The sequence below is a fragment of the Trichechus manatus genome, unplaced genomic scaffold (genome assembly GCF_000243295.1).
Source record: "Trichechus manatus latirostris isolate Lorelei unplaced genomic scaffold, TriManLat1.0 scaffold00059, whole genome shotgun sequence".
NCBI lineage: Eukaryota > Metazoa > Chordata > Mammalia > Sirenia > Trichechidae > Trichechus > Trichechus manatus.
This window is the reverse complement of record NW_004443995.1, coordinates 12,051,096-12,077,987: the sequence shown is the minus strand read 5'-3', so window position 1 is coordinate 12,077,987 and position 26,892 is coordinate 12,051,096. Positions and strand designations below refer to the sequence as shown.

Here is a 26,892-nt window from a genome sequence, read left to right as displayed (position 1 = left end):
TGGAAGTAGATCACCAGGCCTTTCTTAAAGCACCTCTGGGGGATTTGAACTGCCAACCTTTCGGTTAGTAGTGGAGCTCTTTTCTGTTTGCACCACCCAGGGATGTGGTAAACAAAAACGAAATTTACTCTATAAATGTTATTTTATCCAATCATTTTATTCCATTCCTCAGCCAATTTTTTTTTTTTTTATGAGTACATTTAATAAGGTATGGAATGGGTTGGCTGGAGTGTAACTTTCTCTGCTCATCTTCTCTGCTAAAAAGTAGTGAAATAACTAAAAACAGCCAGCAGGAGAAAGGATAAGGAGCTATCAAAGCTGTGCAAACTTAATAATCTCCTCTAAATAATTGACAGTTGGCAGAAGTTCAGTAGCATTTAGCTCTATAATTTGCAACTGTAGAGAGAAGACACTAATCCAAACCACCATATGCCAAGCTGCCGGACCATATTGGAATATTGGCCGTGTACTTGAGCAATAATGCTTATGCTCTCTTGCTTGGATTGACAGACTGCTTGTAAGGAGTTTACATTAGAATACAAATGTATTTCTGGTCTTATTTCTTTGACTTAATAATTAAAACCCATCTTTAAAAAGAAGCAATCTGGTCTTACAAGAAAATTGCAAGAAGAGAGGTTTTGTTTTTTTTTTTTTTTTAAAGTTCTTAGAAATCAAACACTCCTGATAGCCTGGTTTGTCTTTTTGACCTTGACATTGGGCACTTAGAATCTGGGGAGATAGCACTAAAAGTATCTCAGGTGCAAAGGCTGTGTCACATCCAAGAAACTTCAAACTGTTTTCTGAAGTAAGTAGCCCCTGGATTGAAGCTGTTGTTCTCGATACAGGAAAGGACAGAATGACGATCTCAGCTGCCCTCCCAGGCTGGGCTTGTACCGCCCTCTGCTTGGCCTCCTGCTCGGCTGCCTTTTCTCATGGCGCAAGCTCGGCAGCCTGTGTGGACATGCAGCCCAAACACATTCAAGTCCGGCCTCAGAACCCCGGAACCCACCACATTATCATCCACACCAGCAACAATTCCTACTCACCAGGTGACAAGGTTCCAGGTACATACCAGTTTACCATTTGTCGTAGACTCCAAGTCCTGATGACCACATGTGTGTCATAGTGGAACTGTGCTCCGTAGGGTTTTCAATGGCTGGTTTTTGGGAAGCCTTTCTTCTGAGGTGCCTCTGGGTAAACTCAAACTCAAACCTCCAACCTTTTGGTTAGTAGCTGAGAACATTATCCATTTGTGCCACCCAGGGACTCCTCCAGGTACACACAGGAGAAGATTTGAGAGACTGCAAAGAGCCCCAGAGCCCCAGGGGCAGATTCCACATTGTGTTTTTCCCAGGCAGGAGTTTCCCAGACTAAACTTTGGCTTAATTCTAAGGAGCAATTATTTAGCCAAAAATAAGCATGAAGTATTTGACATGTGAAAAACACATGATAACTAGTCTCTATATAGATATTAATCTTTTCAAGAGAAGAGCAGACAAGTGGCATTATTACAAAAATTATTTTATCGTTATCATAAGACATACAGTTAATCTGAACAACCTTCGTGTATCATATGTGTACGTGAAATATATTATTTTTTCTTATTGTTTAAAATTAATTTCTGGATGCGAAGAGTGTTTTCCACCGTTTAAGTTTCTGCAAAAGCAGAGAAAGAACTTGGGTGCAAATATTTTATTTGGTAGATGATCCCCGGAAGCACAAACGAGAAAGAAGGAAAGGTGGACAGGGAGGAGAGAGACGCTAATTAAAGGTGTGAAATTGAACAGGTCGCTGCTGTGGGCAACTGGAGCTCAATTCCATGGGCAAGCCGTGTGAAACACACCTTGGAGTCCTCCCTCTGGAGGATGGAGAGACTGGGAAATTTATTGGTTGAGGAGTGCTTTCCTGCCAGGGGCGTTTCCACTCCCAACTCCCCACCTAACTTCAGAGTTCTGCCTGCTTACCTTGGAGCAAGCTCCTGAGGTGCGGGCTAGGAAGGCAGCGAAGACAGCTGCAGGTGCTTCAGGTGAAATTTTAATGTAGAGACAAAACTGCCTATGTAGCCTCAGGTGAATGCAAATGGGCCGAGGGAATGTGGGACAGATATTAGCAAACTGTTTGCTCTACTCCCTTTAGAGTTGTGCTAATTCTTTTGATGGGCACAACAGGTAGTAAACAAAAAATGAAGTTGACTCTATAAGTTATTTTATCCAATCATTTTATTCTATTGATGATAAGTGTGGGGAAAAAGATTGTGTGGGTAGTATATGGAACTGACAGCAAAGTACTTGTCGAACTGAAATGAAGGCTATTCTAACAGTTTCCCAAGCTTCGCCACATCGTGACGCGGAGAGAAAATCTGTAGATCGCACACTGGGGTACATGCAAGTGGCTGCTCAATGATAGAAGCAACTTCTTGGGTGGCTCCTTCCACCCCAGATACACCCCTCACCCCGAGTATGGGGATCAGTATTTTGGCACCCCAGTGACCCACTTCTGGCAGCATCCCAGTGTTCCATGGCTAGGGGGATGAAAACACTACATTAGGGAGGAAAATCTGTAAAAATGACCCAAAATATCACAACACCCAAATTCTAATAAAGGGTGACCTGAAGGTGTCCTGAGGGGAACATAATAGAATTGTGACTGTAATTATAAAATTGTAGGTAATAAAAGGCTTGACAGAGCGCCTCACGGATTCAGTGATGGTCAGTTATTACTTTACACTGTGATTACATCGTTTTTGTTTTTGCTGGGATCCCACGCTAATTGCTGAGCTCCCTGAAGGTAAGGACTTTGTTACCTTGTTCGTAGATGTATATTCAATGCCTAGCACAGTGCCTGGTGTTAAATAATAAATATTTGTTCGAATGTTTATTAATAAACATTCAAATGTGTGGAAAATAAAAATAACCACAGAGACTAAGCTCTATTCAACAAGTCCATAGAAAATAGGACTCTGATTTTAGCCACTCATTTAATTTTCAAAATATTTTTAACAGCTTAAAATATCATTCTAGTTTTAAAATATTTTAACAGTACCAAAAAGTAGAAAATAAGAAGTATAAGTTTTCCTTCCCTTGTTCTGGACACTCAGTTGGATTCCCCAGAGGTAACCATCATTAAGTTTCTCTCACATCTTTCCAGAATTTTTCCATGCACGTAAGTATATATGAGTGTGATATTTTAGATGAATATAACCCTAAATAGACATAAATGAAATCATTCTGTTTCACATCTATATTTTTCACCTAACAGTAATGCTGACATCTTTGTCATATTCATAGTCTATTTTCAATGACAGCTTGTTGTCCAGATGTCACATAATTGATTGAACTAAATTTTTATTGATGAGTATTTACTTTTTCCAATTTTTGGCATTATAAACAATTCTAATGGACATTCTTATACATATACCCTAGCCCACTCTACGAGTCTTTTAGTTGCAAGTATCAGAAAAGCCAATAAACATGAGCTTAACACATAAATACATTTCATTTTCTCACACGAGTCTGGAAGTGGGGTTTCTGGATTTGTGAAGCCATTCAACGATGTCATCAAGATTGTAAGGTTTTTCCAGCTTCCTGCTCGGCCATCATCAGCGAGTTGAGTTGTCATCCCTTTGTTTGTCCTGGCACAGTCTCAGGACAGCTGAGGCCTCACACTGGTATCAACACGGGAATAAAGGGTCAGGGGCAAAAGGATGCAACCTCAGGAGTTACCAGTTCTCCCAGTTGCCCTCATTGGCTAAAACCGGATCACCCTGAAGAAGAATGGAATTACCAACAGTGGTTCTAGTCTAATCACAATTCATCCCCTGGAAATAGGGAGAGGACTGTTGTCCTTAGCTCCCTTCTAGTCAGGCTCCAATTCATAGCGACCCCGTGAACAACTGAACAAAACACGCATCAGACTGTTGTGCCTCACGGGGTTTTCACTGGCTGATTTTCAGAAGTAGATCGCCAGGCCTTTCTTCCTAGTCTTAGTCTGAAAGCTCTGCTGAAACCTGTTGAGTATCATAGCAACACACAAGCCTCCACTGACAGATGGGTGGTGGCTGTGCCTGAAGTGCATTGGCCTGGAATCAAACCCAGGTCTCCTGCATGGAAGGCGAGAATTCTGCCACTGAACCACCACTGCCCCCTAACTTTTCTGAAAACAAGAGATGTTCACCTGCTACATGAACATAAGGTCTGTGTTATTTTAGCAGGGAATAAGTGGAGAGAAGCTGTTAAGTAATGAACTCCAGTGTTTGCTATACTTATTTATGCAGGTATGTCAGTAGGAAAAGTTCTTAGAAGTGAAATTGCTAGGTCAAAGGGTTACTGCACTATTAATGTGGACCATATTGTCAGATTACCCCTCAAAGAGTTGCATAGTTTATAGTTCCAGCATCAGTGAATGAGTGTTTTCATTTTTCCATAGTCCTATCAATACTGATTATAATCATACATTTAATACTTGCTAAATAATAGGTGGAGTCCTGGTGGTGCAGTGGTTAAGAGCTCAGCTGCTAACCAAAAGGTCAGTGGTTCAAATCCACCAGCCGCTCCTTAGAAATCCTATGGGGCAGTTTTACTCTCTCCAATAGGGTCACTATAATATAATAGGTATAAAATAGTGCCTTGTTTTTACTTGCTTTTTAAGTTATGATTGAGTTTACTTGTTTTATTTGTTTGTATCCTTTGATAAGCTGGGGGATTATCTTTTTTATTTATTCACCATAATTTTTTTGTATCTGTTTTTGTTATGTCAGTTTTGTATCTGCTTTTGTTATGTCTGTTTTGTATCTGCTTTTGTATCTTAAAATACTTTTTTGATTTAATGTTACAATGGTAGGGAGGGAGGGGGAGGGGAAATCACTAACCAGATAGTAGACAGGATCAACTTTGGTGAAGGGAAGGACAACACACAATACAGGGGAAGTCAGCACAACTGGACCAAAGCAAAAGCTAATAAGCTTCCAGGACACATCCAAACACTTTGAGGGACAGAGTAGCTGGGGCTGGGCCCTGGGGACCATAGTTTCCGGGGACATCTAGGTCAATTGGCATAACGTAGTTTATAAAGAAAATGTTCTACATCCCACTTTGGTGAGTGGCATCTGGGGTCTTAAAAGCTTTCAAGTGGCCGTCTGGGGTACATCAATTGGTCCCATCCCACTCAGAGCAAAGGAGAATGAGGAAAAACAAGGACCGAAGGAAAATATTAGCCCAAAGGACTAAAAGACCACATGAACCAGAGACTCCACCAGCCTGAGTCTGGAAGAACTAGATGGTGCCTGGCTACCACCAATGACCACCCTGACAGGGAACACAACAGAAAGTCCCAGACAGAGCAGGAGAAAAATGTAGAGCAGAATTCAAATTCATGTAAAAAGACCAGACTTAATGGTCTGACAGAGACTGGAGGCTCCCCAAAAACTATGGCCCCCGGACACATTGTAAACCCAGAACTGAAACCATTCCCTAAGCCCACTCTTCAGACAAAGATTAGACAGGACTATAAAACAAAAAATAATACACGTGAGGAGTGTGCTTCTTATTTCAATAGGATATACGAGACCAAATGGGCAGCTTCTGTCTGGAGGCAGGATGAGAAGGCAGGAAGGGACAGGAACTGGTCGAACGGACACAGGGAACCCAGAGTGGAAAGGGGGAGTGTGCTGTCACATTGTGGGGATTGCAACCAATGTCACATAACAATATGTGTATAAATGTTTGCATGAGAAATTATCTTGAGCTGTAAACTTGCACCTAAAGCACGATTTAAAAAAAAAAAAACTTTTTGTGTTCATCTATGATCAGATTTTTTGTTTTAATTTAGCAAACTTCATTGATCTTTTCCTTTATGGCCTCTGGGTTTTGCTTATGGAGGCATTTCTAACTCCAATATTAGAAAAAAAGAAATAGCCGTTGTTTCTAGTTCTTTGTTATTTCATATTTATGTATCTATGATGCAAGCGGAATTTATTTTTTGGTGTGAAACGGCACTTCAACTTTTTATTTTTCCCTAATCAATTGTTTGCTTTTGGAGGGATGGTCTTAAGCTTTTCTTGTTTTGAAAATAGCTGTATAAAATCACTGAATGGAGCTAAGTCAAGCGTGCTCCCCGTCAACTGACGGTTCCTTGTTTTCTGTTGCAGTGACTGTGAGGAGCAGTCGTGATTTCATGGGATTTCTACTTCAGGCTCGAAGACTATCTAATCAGCAAATAGTTGGCACTTTTGTTTTCATTCCTCCTCATTCCAAACTGATGACTTGTTCTGAAGAGGCTGACGCAGTCACCCACTCTGACAAGTCCCTGAAGAGAAACCTATCATTCGTGTGGAAGGCTCCCACCCAGCCTGTGGGGGACATCAGATTCCTGTAAGGGAGACAGGAAAGTGCTGTTTCTTAGTAACTGTGCCTCTCACTTTGAGAAGAGGGGCTTTCATCTCCCTTCCTTCCTGTCCTCCCTCCTGGGTCACCTTATAGCAAGGACACAGGACACAGTCACTGGGCTGCCCAAACTACTGAGCCTATCTAGAGAGTAACTAAAAAATATTTTTTTGCCTCAACCCCTCTGCTTTGCCACCGTCCATGTCCTTGGAGTACGGTTATTTCCCTTTCTCCCTAGGCACAGATGAATCCTGGCCACCCTTTCCAAGAAATTCTGACTAGAGGACAAAAGAGCTGAAGGAGAAGGGAGGGAGCCAAGAAAGAGAGACAGAGGCAGACAGACAAGTGGACGCTGAGAAACTACTTGTGTCAGACCAGGGAAAGCCACTGAAGTCTCTGTGCCTGGGCTTCTTGTCAACCATATGGCCATAGTAATGAGATAGGGTTGTGAAGGATGAAAGAGCCGGTTTATGCAAAGTGCTCAGAACAGCTCCTGGCAACTGTGACTGCTTCATCAGCATCAGCATTACTCGAAATGAGGCACTTGTTTAGTCATTTTTCTGACACTTGGGTTTACCAAGAAAGAGAATTTTTTCACTTTTAGGAAAGTGTGTATATTCCTCAGTTTTTCCTCTCAAAAAAAAAAAAAAGTTGCCGTGGAACAGATTCTGATTCATGGTGACCCCATGTGTGTCAGAGCAGAACTGTATTCCACAGGGTTTTCAATGCCTGACTTTTTGGAAATACTTCACCAGGACTTTCTTCAGAGGCACCTCTGGATGGATGCAAATCTCCAACCTTTGGGCTAGTAGCCGAGTGCTTTAACTCTGCACCACCCAGGGACTTCTCCTCTCCACGCCCTCATACATGTATCAGGAAGCCTTTGCCTGACAGGGGAGGCCATGCTTCCCCTCCTGGCTTTCACCTCTGCACTGCGAGGAATGGGAAATGTGGCCTCTGTCCCCTCCCCACAGTGTCCCCTGTCCATCCCCTCCTGGTGACCTACCACAGCAGGCACGGCAGCTAGGAGGAAGCACAGTGCCCTGAGGGTGTTTTGGCACTTTGGCATGGCCAGTGCCCACTGAAGCCCAGTTTCTGCCCATGGCTTTGGTTCTTGTCACCTGCAAAGAATGCAGGTTGTTTGCAGTCCTTACATCTATATTAAAAAAAAAGAAAAAGAAAACTGTTGCTGTCGAGTCAATTTCGACTCATGGCGACCCTACTGGACAGAGTAGAACTGCCCCATAGGGTTTCCAAGGAGCAGATGGTGGATTCAAACTGCTGACCTTTTGGTTAGCAGCCAACTCTTAATCACTGAGCCACCAGGGCTTAGCCACTTTTATTTCTCAAAGCATCTCCATTCTTATTTTCTGACTTACATCATAGCTGCTATGCACCACCTATGTAGTGCGGAAGTGATTATCTCCATTTGACAGAGAAGGCGCTATGTCCCTTAATCAGACGCCTCACCCAAAGTCATCCTGTGTGCTTTCGCCTCCCAGAATCCTTTCCCACGGTAACGTGGACTAAGTCTGGAAACCATATGCTGAGGCCTGAAACATGACACCTAACTTGACTAAACTAATGACATTTTTATGACTGAGCTCTGAATAGTTAAAATGCAAAAAAAGATACTTGCCAATAGTCCCTACCTCAGCAAAATTTTTGGGAGGATAAATGAGACAATGTTTGTGAAAGTGAAAAAAGGCATTATGTATTCAAAATATTATTTAAAACATTAATGATTTATCTCTAATTTTCAAAAAATCTACAATTATAATATTAATTAATTATGTAAGTAATTATGTAATTCAATGAACGATATACCAATAATGGCCAATAATAAAATTGAAGATGAAGCCTTTTATTTGAATCTAAACACTTATAGTTCAAGAAGACACCTTTTAGTCAAAATGAGATTTTCAATGATTATATTTATTCTGGAGGGCCATTGATTGTAACTATCCTCTGCTATTCTAATTATTTGTTGCATTTTTGTTTTTAAAAAGAATGAAGTCCCTCTAAGGGGTAGTAAAATAATCTCTCCCTTGTTCTTTTATTCCCTTATTTTGTTCTTCTTTATTTTGTATTCTCTCTTTTCTATTAGGACGGCCTGAGCTGTTATTTAAAGGACACTAAATCCACGAATCCCTCTGCGCTTTCTTTTTCCACAGTTTATCAGTAGTCCAGTCATATTTTGTTTACTGGGCAAGGATTGAATCATCGGTTGTGTCTCAACAGACACACAGCGGAGCCCATTCTGCCGGCCACACGGAGGCCCGCTCACTCACGCCAGCCCCTCAGCAGAGGCCAGGTGATACTGAAGGAACAGCCCCAGGTACGGCTTGCTACTGTATTTGTTAGCCTGGCTGTCATTATTTTTATAGTTACCTATTTTCACTTAAAAGTTACTACTGCTGCTTTCTGCCCCTGCAAAACAAGCAATAAACACCTGCCTGGGCCGACTGCTACAGTTCTTGGGGACGTGATAATGCTGTAGTGAGGGGAGACAGAGCTGGTAGTGGCTTTGTTTGTTGCAGCAAACACTGTCTGGCCCACCCTAACGAATTAAGCTGGGCCCTAGGGTGGAGGGCTAGTGCTGAGTTGCCAAACCAAAAAAAAAGCGCATACCTTTCCCCCACCCCTATTTACCAGGAATCACAATATTTTAGCCATTTTCTCAGTCCCCTGAAGCTATTCAGGGAGCACAGGAAAGAAATGAACCTTTTTTTCTTTTTTTATAAATCTCATCCAGTTTTTATTGGTACTTTCAGGGCTTCTAACCAGTTCGTTCCGGTTTGAACCCGTGCTGAGAATTTGCATTTCCACCCCAGATATACTGAATCAGAATCTAAAGTTTAACAAGATCCCCAGGTGATTCTTATGTATAATAAATTTTGAGAACTTCTACTCTGCTAGTGGTTCTCTGAATTGGTCCCTAGCCAGCAGCATTAGCATTACCTGGGAACTTGTTAGAAATGCAAATTCTCAGCAGAGATTCCAACTGGACGAACTGGTTCAAAGCCCTGGTTACTTTCCATAGTAGATAGATGGTCTGGATTGTAGAACACGATGAGAGGCTGTTTCTATGGGAATGGGCTTTTTCTTGGCTCACCACATGACTTTAGACTTCATTGGCCCATGAACTTCTAAAAACAAACTAACAAGCTAGAGAATGTTTGACCTGCTTCCAAATTCCTGGTGGTAGAGAGCTCATCTTCATTATTTATTTCTAATTAAGTGCTCTGGACAGACGTATGCATGAGGCATCCGGTCACTTAAACAGAAGATCCAAATCCTTCATCCCTTCAAGCCCATTTCCCTTTATTCTTTATTTTTTCTTTATTCTTTGCTAACATATTAAGGCCAGAAAACCAATTTGTTTTTTTTTAAATTTACTTTTGCTTATTTATTTTTTATTGTGGTGAAAATATACACGCCAATTCAACAATTTCTACATGTAAAATTCCGTGACATTAACTACATTCTTCATATTATGCGACCATTATCATAATTCTTTTCCAAGTTATTCCAGCATCGTTTACATAAACTCACAGCCCCCTAAGCAAAAACTCCCCTTTTCTCCCTCCCTCCCACCCTGGTAACCACTAATAATCTTTGCTTTTTTTAAAATATATTTGCTTATATAAGTGCGATCATACAGTATGTGTCCTTTTGCCACTGATTTATTTCACTCAACATGTTTTCAAGGTTCATCTGTGTTGTGGAGTGCATCAGGACTTCATTTCTCTTAATGGCTGAATAGTATTCCATTGTCTATATATACCTTATTTCGTTTCTCTGTTTATCTTTGATGGATATTTCTGTTGTTTGCGAGGATTCGATTCGAATCCCTGCCTCTGCTCAGTCTAGCAGACCCGGGCACAGGAACAAGCCCACCACCTTCCATACTCTACCTTTGTTCAAAACCTTTTGTCTCCTACCCATTTCCCAGCCATCCACCTCCAATCCGTCCACTAAGATACTCCTAACACAGAGTAAAGCTCTCAGAGGTCTGATAGTGTGGCCTGAAGAAGACCTTGCAAACCCAACATTTGTTTAGGAAATCTCATATTCTATTATAAATCATGCAAGTTTTGCATCCTAATCTCAAGCATAACCATGTTTGTTTTTATATGGATATGAGTAAAAGTGAGGTTTCAGGAGGGTATGTCCTATTTAGCTTGCGGCCTCTCTGATGCCTGACCCCGCTGAGAAACTTGTCCCCCAGGGGGCTGCAGGCTCCAGTCTGAGCAACTCTTATGCTCTTATTATGCCACCCACAGTCACAGTTCTTCCCTTCTGCCCACAGCCTGTCTTTCCTGCTCATTCCTCTACACTAACCCTAGTGTTTCACAAAGGAAAAAAGACTGTGTTTGTGTGTGTGTGTGTTGGAAGAGGATGTCATCTAACAAAGTGAGATAAATAGACTTCTTAACTCTAAGAAGTCTTTAGGAAACCCTGGTGGCGTAGTGGTTAAGTGCTATGGCTTCTAACCAAAAGGTTGGCAGTGGAATCCACCAGGCGCTCCTTGGAAACTCTATGGGGCAGTTCTACTCTGTCCTACAGGGTCGCTATGAGTCGGAATCGACTCGATGGCAGCGAGTTTGTTTTTTTTGGTTTTTAAGAAGACTTTAACAAGTAAATGTAAATTATGAATTTTCAAAGCTGGGAAAATAATATATTGTATCCCCCAAACTCATCTCGCAACAGACACTCTGGGACACCTTGGAATCCTACCCACCCCACTAGGCTTGATCTGCTTTTATATCTCCATGGTTAACCTTGTGATATTTCCTCTCACTGAGCTGTTCCTCATGGTGATCTATTTATCTTTCAAGACTGTCCAAATATCTCCTTTGTGAAACTTTTCCCCAACTTCTTGGTAGAAATGTAACTGCTTCTTTCTCTCTGGCATTAGAGCGCTTATCACATGGTAATTTATGTGGTTGGGCGAGTACGTGTCTCTTCTCCTGGATTTTGAGTTCAGGGACAACAATGACAAGTCTGCACCCCTTCTCCACCCCAGCACCTCACAGTGCCCAGTGTGCAGGGGGCGCACAAGCAATGTCTGAATGCACTTAGAGTTCAGACAGTAGTTTAAGCCTGTCTGTATTACGCGGTTTTGTTCTTCACTTTGATCTTTTTAAGTGATGAAGCCATTGGAACAAATTGGTGCCCCCCTGCCCCAAAAAAGAAAAGGTTTAATCCAACCCAGTTGGAGCCCTGGCCAAAGAAACTTCTACCAACCCTGTTTTAGTCAACTTCATTATCGTCATCCTAGTGATAACCATGGTAAACCCTCAGTGAATGTTGCATATGTGCCAAGCACTGTGCTTTATGCCTCTACATCAATGATTTCATTTTACCCTCTCAACACCTCTATGCCGTAGGTATTGTCTTAGTGAGGGTTCTCTACAGAAACAGAACCAGTGAGCTATATAACTGTATCAAATATGTGTATATTTGATATAATTATATATAATATATAATAGTACTGTATTTTATTACATATATGTTTACGTATAGACGGACTTCTGGTGGCGCAGTGGTTAAGAGCTCAGCTGCTAATCAAAAGGTCAGCAGTTCGAATCCACCAGCCACTGCTTGGAAATACTATGGGGCAGTTATACTCTGTCCTGTAGGGTGACTATGAGTCGAAATTGACTCGAAGGCAATGAGTTTGGTTTTTTTAGTTTTGTATATGTAGATACACATCCACACATATATCTACATACAGAAAGAGGGAGAGAGAAAACAAGAGAGAGGTTTACTTCAAGGGATTGGCTCATGCAATTGTGGGAACTGGCAAGTCCAAAATTTGTAGGTCAGGCAGCAGGCTGGAGACTCCTGCAGGCTTGCATCTAAAAACTCATAGATGAGATGATAGAAAGAGTGTAGAGTAAAGCGAGAGGGTGAGTTCTGCCAAAATATCTATTTATAGTCTGAAGGCAGAACACATTCAAAGGAAACTCTCTTTTCAACTGATTGATTGCTTACATTAGATTACATTATTGAAGGCGAGTACATTACATTACATTACGGAACAACAACTAGACTAGTGTTTGGCCAAACCACAGGGAACCGTAGTCTAACCAAGTTGACACATAAAATTAACCATCACAGGTATCATTATCCATCCCATTTTGAAATGAAGAAACTGAGATTCTGAGAGGCCTTGCCCAAGGCTAGGAATTAGCAGAATGAAGATTCAAACCCAGACAATAACCTGACCCCAGATCTTGTGCTTGCTTGCTTGCTGCCCTGTTTGAAGCTCTTTCTAATGCTCTGGGGAGTCACGTTAGTCGGCTACAGATGAGAAATCAGTTGGTAGAGGGTGGTGGACGGTAGCCGTTTTGTCTCTGTCCATAACAAAGGCTCAAGTCATTATCATCACCATAGATATCTTTATTGTTGATAATAAGGCAAGAAAGATTTAAAGGTTCTACAAATCTCTGATTTGTGAGAGTCCACTTTTTTCCTACCTAGAAACAGTTTTTTTTGCAGAATTGAGAGAAAATACAGTGGTCATAATGGTTTCTGTATTCCCTGGTGGGTAGTTATTAAAAATGTGCAAGGTGAGAAGGGCTGGCAACTCACTCTTTAAACAGAGTAGAAAATGGGTGCTTCACTGCTTGGTCAGGGGCTTATGTTACTGGACAGATCATCTTTATGTTGACAGTTTTGAGTGGCTTACATTTAACGGTCTGTCCTCAAGGCACATTAAAGTCTCTAGCATTTACCCTGTTATTGTGACCATTTGTGCCAATCAATACAATGAACATGCTCTTCCTCTCCCTGTTGTGTCTTTGGGCCTCTGCTTAGCTCCCAGTGCCCCCAGCACTCTTCCGCAGCAGCACACAGATGTCACTGCTGTTGGTCTAACTGGACATACAGAAGAAGACCACCCGGATCCTGTTCCTGCCAGTACTGGGGTGACAGAGTTTCCCAAGGGTACAGAGACTCTGCCCCAGCCATCTTCACACACAGCTATTGCAGGCAGCAATGGCCAGCAACCCAGTGGGGATAGCAATCCAACCCTAGAACCATCCCGGGATGTCCGAGCACTGGAGAGGCTGGTCGCCCTCAGGAGGTTCCCCTCACAGGACTTTGCATCCAGCCCTGGCACCCACCACAGGTAATAGGGAAGTGGGCGGGCCATTTAGTACAGGGGATGGGACCAGGCCAAACACTGAGGCACTGAGCAAATGTAAACTTCCTGGAGTCTAACAGAAAAACATCTCTATCACATTCTTTCTTAAGTGCACAAGAAACCTTGACTATGGAGGGGGTATTGATCAGAAAGGTCTGGATTTAGTAATTACACAGAGAAACTGGGCTTTCTTGGCTAAGGCAAGGTCTCTGAGATGCTGTTATAAATAAAAGCATTTGGCGAGTGCTTTGCAGCCATCCTGCTGTCACTCCCAACTCCACCGCCACCTCTGCCCCAAATCCAAACTCAGAAGTCTTTCTAAGCAAATCTGATTTTACAGGATACTCACAGTGGTAGAGGGCAGTGGTGGTTCAGTGATGGAATCCTCTCCTATGCAGGAGACCCAGGTTCCACGGCCAATGCACCTCATGCAAAGAGCCCTGGTGGCACAATGGTTAAGCTCTTGGCTGCTAACCAAAAGGTCAGAGGTTTGAACCCACCAGAGGGTCTGCAGGAGAAAAGACCTGGCGATTTGTTCCTGTAAAGATTTACAGCCTAGGAAACTCTATGGGGCAGTTCTACTCTGTCCTATAGGGTCGCTATGAGTTGGAATTGACTCCATGGCAACAACAACAACCAGCACCCCGTGCACAGCCACCACCTGTCTGTCAGTGGAGGCTTGAGTGTTGCTATGATGCTGAACAGGTTTCAGTGGAGCATCCAGACTAAGATGGCCTAGGAAGAAAGACCAGGTGATCTCCTTCCAAAAATCAGCTAATGAAAACTCTATGGCTCACAACAGTCCAATCCCATTGTGCATGGTGTCGCCATGAGTCAGGGGCAACTCAAAGGCAGCTACCACCACCACCACCACCACACGGTGATAGGAAATGTTGCTGCCAACATACGTAGTGACCCCTTCTCAGCCCTTCCATTCTCTCCTGTAGGACTCAGGATCATCCAAGCTTTGGCTCATCAGAAACTTGCTTGCCCTCTGATTGGGATGACCAGGTAATAAATAGCCTGTGTTATGCAGGGGGCAGGGGGATCAGGTTGGTATTTTGACCCAGAGTGGGAAGTTCCAGGCTGGGAAATCAGAGCTATTAGACTAGTAGCTAAAGTCAGAGGGACAAGGCAAGGGTATGATAAACACATAGTGTCTTTCTACCAATCAATAACAGCTTCTCTATTACATGCAGTGTCTCTGAAGTTATCACCAATTGTAGAAATTGATGGTTTTAGTGATTTGTTTTCCACTTAGCCTCGGTTAATAATTCCTCTTTTCTATCCCCTCCCCTCCTTCATAACATCAGTCTGGAAAATCTGTGTATGGTCCCAGAGGTTAGATCAATGGGCAGTATAAAATATACATGCCCACTGATTTACTATTCCTTCGAAGATTTTGAAGGAACACAAACTAAAACATGGTATAATATTCTTACTCAAGTTTATTGCAAACTCCAGTAAGATTAAAAGGTCCCTCTAGCATAGATCCTAGCATAAAAAGACACACTAAAAGCTTTCAGCCATCTGAGGGGACACACCACCCATATTTGTTTGGAAACCTCTTAAAGGACCCTAAGTTTTTTGGTGTAACTGGCCTCCACACTCTCTATGGAGTTTCCATTAGCCACCCCATCACCATCAATAACAAGTGCATACTTACCTGCTTGGGCATTGCACTCTGAGCTCTTGTAGGAGCAGGCCAATGGCTGGGTTTTTCAGCTGCTCCCTGGAATTCTTTAAGGAACACAGAATGGTTACAAAGTTCACTGGCAGCTTGGAGGAAGACCAGCCCCTTTGACTTCTTTTTTTTTCTTCTTCTTCTGCTTTTCTAGGACAAGACAGAGGCCTCTAATAGAACTGTGATGAGGCCTCCTCTGTACACTGTCCATCCTTCCTACTCTTGCCACCTCTGGTCCTCTGGAGTGTTCACTGAAAACAGAGATGGGGCAACCCACCCACCCCCTGTCTTCCACACCTCAGCCACTTCCAGGCACTCTGCTGCTGGCCAGTCAGAGGCATCAAAACCGTCCGCCAGCTTCTTGCCTCAGTCAAAGCACGAGGACCCTGGGGTTGGGGAGGAGAATGAACAGGGTGGTGTGGGATACCCTAGGAAGACCAACCCAAGTTCTGAGGTTGGGCAAGAGGGAGCGAATGCCCCTCTGGGCCTCCAGCTCAGGACGCCCCAGCTGGGACTCCTGCTTTGCCTTTCAGTCACCCTTGGCGTGGTGTTGGCTGCTGGCCTGCGCTACCTACACACCCAGTATTGCCACAAGCGGACAGAAGCATCCCTCGGTGAGCCTGCTGGTCATGCCATTGCCAGAAGGGACAGTGGTGAGACTGTGAGTGTCAGGAGGACAGGGGACAACAGTATTGTTTTTGATTCCAGCAGAATACAACTGGATCACTCCTTCCGTGGGTAGCAAGACCACAGTCCTCTGAGAAGACCTTGGTAGCAGGCCTCTTGGTGGCCTCTCTAGATCCTGTAGATTGTGTCAGCCAGAACAGAGCTAATGCAAGTCCTGACGAGGACAGTGACTCCCGGTACCTCTCCTCAGTGAGCGGTAGCAGAGGAAGCAGAGAAAGGACAGTTTGATCGACAGAGGGTATTCTTCCCAAGCTTTGTTGTCTTAACATCTGTAATTTAGCTCCTTTTTTTCTTTTCTCAATTAGATGTTCTGTTTGAAGAGTTAAACTCAACACAATGAATATTGTATAACCTGCTGATTAACTAGGCTCCTGTGGCCACTGAGCTTCCTCTATTGCCTTAAGGAACCAGCAGAAATAGAAATTCTGTCCCTCCTCAGCGTGGCAGCCTCGTCTCTTCTAACTGTCTGAAAAACAGTAATGTCGGGGTTGTGTCTCTTGCAAGAAAAAGAACTGCAGCACTCACTTTGCCTCTCCAAACCAGCCAAAACGAAGTTTTCATTTCAAATATAGAGTTCAGAATGAACTAGAGTTATGATTCAGTTGAATGGGTGAATGCAAGTGTATTCAGTTTTCTTGGAAATGCAGGAGCTGGGCAAATCCACCATGGAAATTGATCAGAAGCAAGAAGAACTTTAGAGCGCTTGATGACCACATGATTGGAAAGCATATACATGCAGCACAAGGCCATAATCACCAGGGTGGAGCAAGCAAGCCTCTTCCTCGGGTGTAAATGGCTCTGAGACCTCTCCATCCACTTAAGCTTGATGGAGAGGTTGCGTATCCCAACAGTGAGCAGACATAGTGGCTTTTGCCAAAAAAATGATGATAGCAGCACAGTTTGAAGAATGGCTTCTACTTGTCTTTTCAGGAAATGTCAGGAAAGGAGCATCATGGAAAAAGACCACTGGACAGCTCTTATATCTTTATGACAATCACTTTGATTTAGCAACAGTTCCATAGATAAGATAAAAACCAGTTGCCATCAAGTCAATTCTGGCTCATGGCAACCTCATGTGTGTTAGAGTAGAACTGTGCTCCATAGGGTTTTCAATGGCTGATTTTTCAGAAATAGATGGCCAGGCCTTTCTTCTGAAGCACCTCTGAGTGGACTTAAACTTCCAAGCTTTTGGTTAGCAGCTGAGTGTGTTAACCATTTGTACCACCCAGGGACTTCATAGACAGTGGGATCAATACAATAGGTTTGGATATAATTCCAGAATGTGTTCACCTGGTATATCAAACCCAAACCAGTTGCCGTCAAGTCAATTCTGACTCATATGACCCTATATGACAGAGTAGAACTGTCCCATTGGATTTCCAAGGCTGTAATCTTTATGGAAGCAGACTGCCACATCTTTCTCCTGTGGAGTGGCTGGTGGGTTAAAACTACTGACTTTTGGGTTAGCAGCTGAGTGCTTTACTACTGTGCCAGCGGGTCTCCTTCACCTGGTATTGGAACTAGCCCTCTACTTTTTCAGAGGGAAACCTATTCCAGAGTCATGATTCATTCTAATGTGGAAACAAAAACTACTAAAGAGTCAGAAAGGACATTCATTAACTGAGCACCAAACCCGTATAGGTATTGTGCTAAGAACTTCACATATATTTTCACATTTAGCCTTCACAATGGAGAAGGAATAAGTGAAGAATATGTAGCTCAGGGAAGTTCAGTAACTTGCCTAAGGAGAGAGAGGTATTCAGTGACACTTCAATTCAACAACAAAATACTTTTTTTTTTTTTTTTAAATTGAGTATGTAGGCAAGAGGCAGCTTCTTCTATTTTCTCCAGCTCCCTTTAGCTCCTTGGGCATCACCATCAAGATTGTCTCCTCCTGGATTCTGGGTTAGGCAGACCTGCCCCTGGTTTCCATCAAGAGCCTCATCAGGCACATTGTGGGTTCACAAGTGCAAGTGTTCCAGGAAGGCTGTGGGAAGAAACAGATGCAGAGTGCTCCAGTGGGAGCCACGCATATCCCTCTTACCTACTCAGCCCTCCTACAACATATGCTCCCCATGGTGCAAACAAAAAAAACCCATTAGTGCTCTCCTCTGGCCACATCACATCAGAGCCAGGTGCACCAGGCACAGAGTACCTTCAAGATCTTTCCTGGCCAAAAGGGTACTTTTTTTCCTGTGTAAACAGACTGTATTAGTTATGTATTACTATGTAACAAACTACCCCCAAACTTAGTGGTTTAAAACCACAACCGCCACTGCCATTTATGGTCTATCACGATTCTGGGTTTGCCTGGGCTCAGCTGGACAGTTCTTCCGCTCTATGTGTTGCTGAATGGGCTGGAACATCCAAGATGATTCACTCATATGACTGGCAGTTGGTGTTGGCTGTCAGCTAGGAGTTCAGCTTGGGCTGTTGAATAGTGTAGGAAGCAATTTGGTTCTCCCCTATGTGGCTTCTTACAGCATGATGGCTGGGTTCCAAGAGGGAGCGTTCCAAGCATGAAAACCAGAAGCTAAGGATCTCTTAAGACCTAGCCTCGGATGCTACAAAGTTTCACTTCCTCCACTTTGTATTGGTCACAGCAGGTCACAGGGCCAGACTACATTTTTCAAAGGGAAGGGCAATAGATTCCACTCTTTGATGGGAAGAAATGGCAAAGGATTTGCAGCTATCTTTAATTCACTGCATTTTGGTTAGACTGCTGGTCTGCTCTGGGAGCTTGTGTGTGCTGTTTCATCCCTGGAATATGCCTTGGGTCAGTTCCCTGCAGAGCTTCAAAGGGAGCGGGGGAGAGCTCCTACTTTCAGAGTTAGGAATTTCCTCTTCTCTGGCTGGGCCTTCAAGCAGAATAGTGAAGTGGCACAGAAGAGTCAGTCAGGTCTCTGAGCCTCAGATTTCTCATCAGAGAAAAGCAGATCATAAAATTATTTGCCTCTTTTAATTGTTGTGAAGATCCAATGCATGTACAAACAACACTTGTTATCTATAATTAACTAACAAAGGAGCCCTGGTGGTGCTGCGGTTAAAGTGCTTGGCTGCTAACCAAAAGGTCGGCGTTCGAACCCACCAGCCACTCTGTGAAAGAAAAATATGACAGTCTACTTCCATAAAGATTTACAGCTTTGGAAACGCTATGGGGCAGTTCTACTCTGTCCTATATGGTTGCTCTGAGTCAGAATCAACTCAACAGCAGTGGGTTAGATAACTGACATGCCGTTGTTATTAATGTCAGCCTGCAGCTGCAACAGTCCCCAAATCTAGCCAACTCAGAGAAATTCTGTGACCACCAAAAAAGTTATTCTCTTTCCACAACAACTCAGCCCCCTGCAGCCACCCTCCCCCAGCCCAGCAATTTGAGTCCTCACCCCACGCCAATTATCATGTTAGCCATTGGATACCATTCCTGCCTGCCACCTATCAGATATTTTTGCTGAGACATTCTGAGTAAGCTTCTTTTTGGCAAGGGTAGCAGGAGTCCATAGGCACATAGTCGAGGGACATAAAACCCCTCTATTCTGTGATCCTGATGATCTCCCCAAGCCTGCTTCAGAGAGGCCCTGAGGAGAGTGAGTAGAAAGCGTTAACACAACCTGAAGGAACTTACTAAAGCACAAAGCTATTACAAGTTAAAAAAGGCAGAGGACTGTACGGCAACATCTTAAAATAGCTTTTTTGTTTTGTAGGAACAGCCACAGAATTTTTCAACCAAAGTCTTCTTGGAAGAAGAGAAGGTTCAGGGCTAAACACTCATTTAAGGGAAAATGATGGAAAAACGATTGCTGAAAACTTATGTTTTAAACAAGTGTTTTCACATTTATGATATTAATTTAATAACCACAGATCCTGGGATAAGATGAGGCTTAACCTTTTTCCATTCAGAGACTCTTCCTGATATTTCCAATTAATTTCCCTCCTGGATGCAACGATTTTGGTAAATCACTACTTAATACTTAACCGTTGCCTGGCTGAGCTCCCTCCCACTTGAGGCTGTCCTGATTAATTTGCTGTTACAATGTTTGTTTGTTTTCTTTTTAATTCTAATTAACAACAACAACAAAAATAGGTCAATGAGTCAGTAAATATTTAAACAATACTACATTTTATTTAAAAAGTTGTCTGGAAAAGGCTGGCAATTTATGAATAAGTGTCAGAGAGCCATGCTCCCAGTCTCGGATTTCCGGTATTAATCAGTGATTCCCTTCCCAACCTTTCTGGAATGTAGACTCTGTGGTTCGATTTCATTTCACCCCAACCTATCCCTCTTCTAAAAGTGGTGCAATGCAAGGAATTTCTTATTTGGGTGAAATGAAATTGCATTCATTTGCTTTATTAAATTTGAGAACTTCTCCCTGCTTCTTAAGATATTCAGAAGCACACTCCTCCTTGCCGGCTCCAGGCTATTGCAAAACTATCCGTAGTGATCTCTGGTTAAGAATATCAAGATGGCCTTCAACCAAGAAGTTGGCAGTTCAAATCCACCAGCTGCTCCTTGGAAATGCTATAGGGCAGTTCTACTCTGTCCTGTAGGGTTACTATGAGTTAGAATGGACTTGACCGCAACGGGTTTTTTTTTGTTTTTTGGGTTGTTTTTTTTTTTTTTTTTGATAAAAGTCCCTAGGTGGAGTAAACAGTTTGCCCTTGACTGCTAGCCAAAATGTTAGAAGTTCGAATCCACCCACTGGCACCACAAAAGAATCTGCTTCTGTAAAGATCACTACTGTGAAAACCCTGTGGACCAGCTCTACTCTGTGACACATGGAGCTGCATGAGTCGGAATCGACCGCATGAGTTGCAATTGACTCGACGGCAATGGGTTTTTTTTTTTTTAATGATGAAAGGAGGACCAATGTTTTGTTTATCCAGTTCTTTCACTGCAAAAAGAAAATGTGAGCATTTTGAGACTCATGAGTTGGAATAGACTGGAAGACAACAGTGATGGGTAGATTGGCCAGGAACGCTGAAGCCTGTAAGACAGTGTGTTTCCCTTTTCAAACCATTAATCAGAGTCCCTCGGTGGTGCAAATGGTTTACACCACAGCTGCTCATCGAAAGGTTAGAGGTTCAAGTCCACCCGGAGGCACCTCGGAAGAAAGTCCTGGTGATCAGCCATTGAAAACCCTCTGACACGTGGTGTGGCTCTGAGTTGGATTTGACTCAATGGCTACTGTTTTTTTTTATAACATTAATCTGTTTATGTCACACTGTATCAGAACTCTCTAATGACTTCTCATCTTTCTTAGGATAAAATCTAAACATCTAATTGGGCTGACTAAACACCCCAAGGCCTGGCCCTCTAACTCCACCTTCTTTCCCTCCTGCACACTCACTGCCCTGCCTGGAATGCTCCCTGAGCACCCTGTATAGGTCCCACTTCAGCGCACTGGCTCTTACTATTCTTTTCTGGAACCCTATTCCCGCCGACATGCATAAGCCTTCAGGACTCTGTTCAAATGTTACTTCATCAGAGGGACTTTTCCTGGGCATTCTATATAAAATTATAACCCCTCATCATTCTCTGTCCCCCTACCTTGTATTATAACATGGATAGCACTTATTACAACCACCGCAGTTGCCACTGAGTCAACTCCAACTCATGGTGACCGCATGTGTGTGAGAGTAGAACTGTGCTCCACAGAATTTTCACTGGCTGATTTTCTGGAAGTAGATCACCAGGCCTTTCTTCCTAGTCTGTCTTAGTCTGGAAGTGTTGCTGAAACCTGTTCAGCATCAAAGCAACACACAAACTTCCACTGTCAGACAAGTGGTGGCTACGCTTGAGATGCATTGGTCAGGAATTGAATGCGGGTCTCCTGTATGGAAGGCAAAAATTCTATCACTGAAACACCAATGTCCCTCAATTCAGTAACTAAAAAAAAAAAAAACCAGTTGCCATCTAGTCAACTCTGAATCATGACAACCGCACTTGTGTCAGAGCAGAACTGTACTCTGTAGGGTTTTCAATGGCTGATTTTTCAGAAGTAGATCACCAGGCCTTTTTTCCAAAGTGCCTCTGAATGGACTCGAACCTCTAACCTTTTGGTTATCAGCCAAGCTTGTTAACTATTTGCATGACCCAGGGACTCTGATCTAGGAACTAGGTGATGCAATTACACGTCCCTGAAGCCAAATTTCCTAAATCGTTCCCACATTCAGTGATTGAGTGGGCAATACTGAAATAAAGAACTATAGGATTTTAAAATTGGACGTGGCTTTAAAGATCATCTGACTCTGTGGCTTTTGAATCTTTAAAAGCTAGAACAATAAAAGCTGAATGCTCAAATTGAAGTTTGGGGATATCTTTCCCCCATCCTCCCTCTCACCTTCCCTTGAGGTACTACCTTGGAATTTAGGACTCCAACAAGAACGGATTGAAAACTATTAACAATACGATCTTTTTACAGATGAGGAGAACAAGGCACTGAGAGGTCACAGTTAAACAAGCTAGAGTCTAGGATAGTCCCTTGAATTCCTTTGTCCCATCCTGACTTCCAAGTCACTTGTCTTTCCACCACACTCTACAGTCATTTATTTTCTTGGAGCACTGTGGGTGTTTTAAATATTTCAGTGGATCCAGAGAGGCCTAAGGTCCCTGGATGATGCAAATGGTTAGCGCCTGGTGACTAACTGAAAGGTTGGTGTTTCGAACCTATAGAGAAGCACCATGGAAGAAAAGCCTGGCAATCTGTTTCCTAAAGGTTTTAGCCAAGAAAATCCTATGGGGAAATTCTACTCTGTAACCCATGGGGTTACCATAAGTCAGAACTGACTCAATGGCAACGAGTTTTTTGTTTGTTTCGAGAAGCCTAGAATACAGGTAAGGAAATGACCTAGAATGATTAATCTACAGCTGGCATTAGAACAAAGATGGTGGGACTTTGGGAACTGGCCACTTATGGTGGGCCGGGCCAGCCCAGGACCTGTCAGGCCGTGAAAGGGCCAGCAGTGGGCTGAGAGGAGAAGAGATATGGGAGGGTAGAGCGGCCAACTGGCCTGGATTGAGAAGGTGCTGACTACCATGGTCCCACTATCCAGCTAAGAGCCCACTGCTACAAGACAGCCTTTCTCTTTTGTTTAAGGCCGCCATCTTGGACTCATGGTCTCTCTTCCTTTGGGGTTGCATTTTCCTTCCTTCAAACAGCACCTTGGGAGCATCCTTCCCCCCTAACCTGATGATAGACGGTCTCTACAAAGTGTTTTGTTACTTTGTAGCAGAAAGAGGCTGCCTGGAAATACATTCCATTGGATATTAAAGAATGTATTTCCCTGATTTATAGTCAGGTTAGGCAGGGTTGTCTGAGAAGCAAGGAACCAATGGGGATATCCATCTTGACTAATGATTAATTATTATGTCTAAAGTGATGTTTTCCTATCAACTGATAGGCTGGAAAAATAGACTAGAGCTTGCTAGGTTAGCACCACGGGTCACAGATGTTGCGTCTGCATTTTCAGATTGTATTATCCATTACAGGTTGCACCTTCTCATTTAGAAACATAATTTGTTGTTCTCCCAGACCAAAAAAAAAAGAGCTGACATTTCACATGCCAGCCAAAGATTAGAATCACTGCCCAGGACCGCATATGGAAGTATATTAGGATGTGGTGTCCCTGAATCAAGGACACAGGCGCCTGGTGCTGAGAGAGATGTAGAAGGCAGTGACTTCTGATCTTTATTATGCAAATGTGCAGCCCGGAGTGCCAGGCTGTTTAACCTCATCATGGGAAGTGCCACTGATCATTTCCAGCTCCAAATGTAGCACAAGCATTAGTACTATTATGTTATTATTATTATTTGTAGGGCATCTGTAAGCCCGAGCCCTCTGATTAAGCTTGAGTTCCTACTTGCCCTATCCTTCTGGGGATGAAAATCAACTCTTGATACTGAAAAATGCTTATTGTTTTCTCTCTGTAATGCTCCCCCTTCCGTTGGGGGGGCCCTTTACAGGTTTGGTTGTCCGCCAGGGTGAGAGCATCATGAAGCCCAATTCCCAATTCCAGAGGCTTGTGACAAGCTGCCTTCTCTCTCTCCAGGGTTTTATGCCCAGTGGCAGAAGTGTTTAGAGGACACTTAACAAAAAGAGTTGGAGGAGGAGAAGGGATAGGTAAATGGTAAGCAGGGTTGAAAGGAGACAGGAGCTGCACGGGATTAGAGAAGAAGGGGTTAAGAAGGGGAAAGGTCCTTTATCCCTGCTCCTGGGTCATTGCTGTCTACCAGAGCCATAAAGAAAACTGAGAAGGCTACCGGATCTGAAAGGTGGAGACAAAAGGAGCTTGGACTCAGGCAACAAAGAGAAGGAAGTAAGTGAGAAGGGGAAACGTCAAAGACAGTCAATTAGTGGCCAGGGGTGATGGAGGCAAAGGCTGGACATCTTTGAGACCCAGATCGCATGACCTGACTTGGCAGGGTCCTGCTTTCAGAAGAAAAAAGTCTCATTGTGGGAAATAAAGGAATAAAAGTAAAACTTAAAGCTGTAGTGAAATTCTAGAGGAAACAAAAAGCAAAGCGTGTCTCTCCCTTTGTCTCCCACAGCCTGGCTTGAGGGGAAAAGTCCAACTTTAATAAGTAACCGAAGAGGGAGATGGTCAGTTGTACAACCAGACAGACTAGAAGCGTCTTCTCCACGGACCCACAGAGTTTCTCTCTTCCAGTCCCAATCCTTCAAATATAAACGCTGACATCAGGACCCCATCCCAGTCCAATTTAACCAGACTTCCTGGGACTGGGGCCCACATCAATATTTTATAAAGCTTTCCAAGTGAGTCTACTGTGCAGCCAGGACTGAGAATTGCTGCCTTAGATTCTGATAGATATAAGCTCCACAGGGCCAGGAATTCCTGTGTGCTAATTTTCTGCTATATGCCCAGCACCTAGCATAGTGCCTGGTGTAGAGTAGAAATTGAATGCATAGTTACTCAAAGAAAAGATAATGAATGGAACAAGGCATTTCTCTTATAGAAACAAGTTTGAATATAATTAGATGGTTCCAGGTGCCTGTGGAGGGCAGCTGACTTGAAGATCTTCAGGAGCCATCGGCGGGCTCCCATCAGGCACATGATTGTCCTCCATTGTTCTAGTGTGAATAGACATGCTGTGTGTACCAGTGCTTCCTAAGTGCAAACCAGGAGTTGTTCCCATGGTACCAGCAACTGTCTGTGTAGAATAGTCCCAGGAAGGCAGCATGGATCCCTTTCTGTGGGCAGAGCTTCTCAGGTTCCTTCCGGAAGGCTTCCTTTGTCTCCTGGAGGAGGGGCCTGTCTTGGTCATCTAGTGCTGCTCTAACAGAAATACCACAAGTGAATGGCTTTAACAAAGAGAAATTTATTCTCTCACAGTCTAGTAGGCTACAAGTCCAAATTCAGGGCATCAGCTCCAGGGGAAGGCTTTCTCTGTCAGCTCTGGAGGAGGGTCTTTGTCGTCAATCTTCCCGTGGACTATGAGCTTCTTCATGCAGGAACCCCAAGTCCAAAGGACCCGCTCTGCTTCCAGCACTGCTTTCTTGGTGGTATGAGGTTCCCCTGTCTCTCTGGTCACTTCTCTCTTTTATATCTCAAAAGAGATTGGCTTAAGACACTATCTAATCTTGTAAACCTCGTCAGTGTAACTGCCACTAATCCATCTTATTACGTCATAGTGATAGGATTTACAACACATAAAATGGTAGACACTCATACAATACTGGGAATCATGACCTAGCCAAGTTGACAGATATTTTGGGGGGATACAATTCAATCTATGACAGGGTCTTTCCCTTATCTCCCGTCTTCTCCGGAGCGGCCAACAGTGACTTGGAAATTGAGAGGTTGAACATCAAGAAATAAAGGAATAAAAGAGAGGGAAGACCGAAAGGACCAAAACAAAAACAAATCATAAGCAGGACATTTAACTGGAGCCTGAATTAATTCAGATCACTGAGGTAAACTTCGATTGAGTACCTGCTGTGTGACAGAATTTGTGTTAGAGGTTGTGATACAAAGGGGAGTAAGGTCTCTGCCTTTAAGGAGGGAAACAGTGGCAGGGAGGTGACATCATCTGATTTCAAAGCAGAGTCCTAGAGCTAACACTACCACCACCACCACCAGATGCCATTGAATTGAGTCTGACTCATGGTGACCCCAGGTGCATCAGAGTAGAACTGTGCTCCATAGGGTTTTCCATGGCTGATTTTTCAGTAGATCACCAGAAACTTCTTTTTAGGCACCTCTGGCTGGACTTGAACTTCCAACATTTCAATTAGCGGTCAAGTCCATTAACCATTTGCACCACCAAGGACAGAACTAACTGTAAGTTAAAGGTCATTAAACATATACCCCATCCCTAGCCCATCTCTTCCCTCTCTCCCAAGCATTGGAAGTCCCTTTTTCAAAAGGTATCTGCTTATAATGGAAGCCCAATACGTAAAACAGATCAAAGCACAGTTGCTCTGGGTCAGAGAGAAGTCCTGTTCTTTCATCTCTTCACCTGTCTTCTATCACTCTTCCTCCATCTCTTCTTGGCCTCATAAATGCTTCCCTTAAGTCCTTAGGGGCTGAGAACCCAGTTTGAAAACCACCGTGTTGTGTAGCCTGTTCTTTCTAGGTTGTTTAATTGACACCAGCTCAACAACCGTATCACCCAAGGAGCTGATCCATTGTCCTCTTCATCTTGCCTGAGGGAGATGGTGTGACTGGATGGCTTTCAAGGAGAGGAGGCCCTAACCATGGTACCACTACCTGTGGTGGTTACTATTCCCTACCAGTGGCTGAGGAATAGTCAAGGGTCACTTCTGGTGGCTTTTCTTTCCTATTTCTTGTTGGACTCCTGTCAGTGATGAATTTTCCGTAACTAAAGTGGAAGGGACCCATCCCTTTAGCTGCCAAATGAGAGGCTCCTTAAGAAAAGAAGCTAAAGAGGAGCCCCAGGGTGTAGACTTAGAGCTGAGTTAGGCTGGGGGATGAGACCTCAATCTCATGAGGACACCAAGAGGGAGTCT

The 26,892-nt window shown here is 43.4% G+C and overlaps 1 protein-coding gene across 1 annotated transcript; it reads left to right on the top strand.

Annotated features, from left to right (window-relative positions):
• Positions 1 to 847: 847 nt before the first annotated feature.
• Positions 848 to 15,959, top strand: REELD1 (reeler domain containing 1). Its single transcript, XM_023733481.1, has 6 exons — positions 848 to 1,064; positions 6,146 to 6,368; positions 8,555 to 8,718; positions 13,206 to 13,518; positions 14,481 to 14,544; positions 15,372 to 15,959. Exons 1-6 carry the CDS (start codon positions 857 to 859, stop codon positions 15,957 to 15,959), a joined length of 1,560 nt encoding a protein of 519 aa, XP_023589249.1. The 5' UTR covers positions 848 to 856.
• Positions 15,960 to 26,892: the final 10,933 nt, after the last annotated feature.

What these genes read in the sequence shown, in the direction of transcription:
- REELD1 (XM_023733481.1), top strand. Translation starts at nt 857, where the DNA reads ATGACGATCTCAGCTGCCCTCCCAGGCTGGGCTTGTACCGCCCTCTGC. An exon ending in ACCAGGTGACAAGGTTCCAG is followed by an intron (nt 1,065 to 6,145) that starts GTACATACCAGT and finishes TTTCTGTTGCAG; the next exon opens with TGACTGTGAGGAGCAGTCGT. An exon ending in TACTGAAGGAACAGCCCCAG is followed by an intron (nt 8,719 to 13,205) that starts GTACGGCTTGCT and finishes GCCTCTGCTTAG; the next exon opens with CTCCCAGTGCCCCCAGCACT.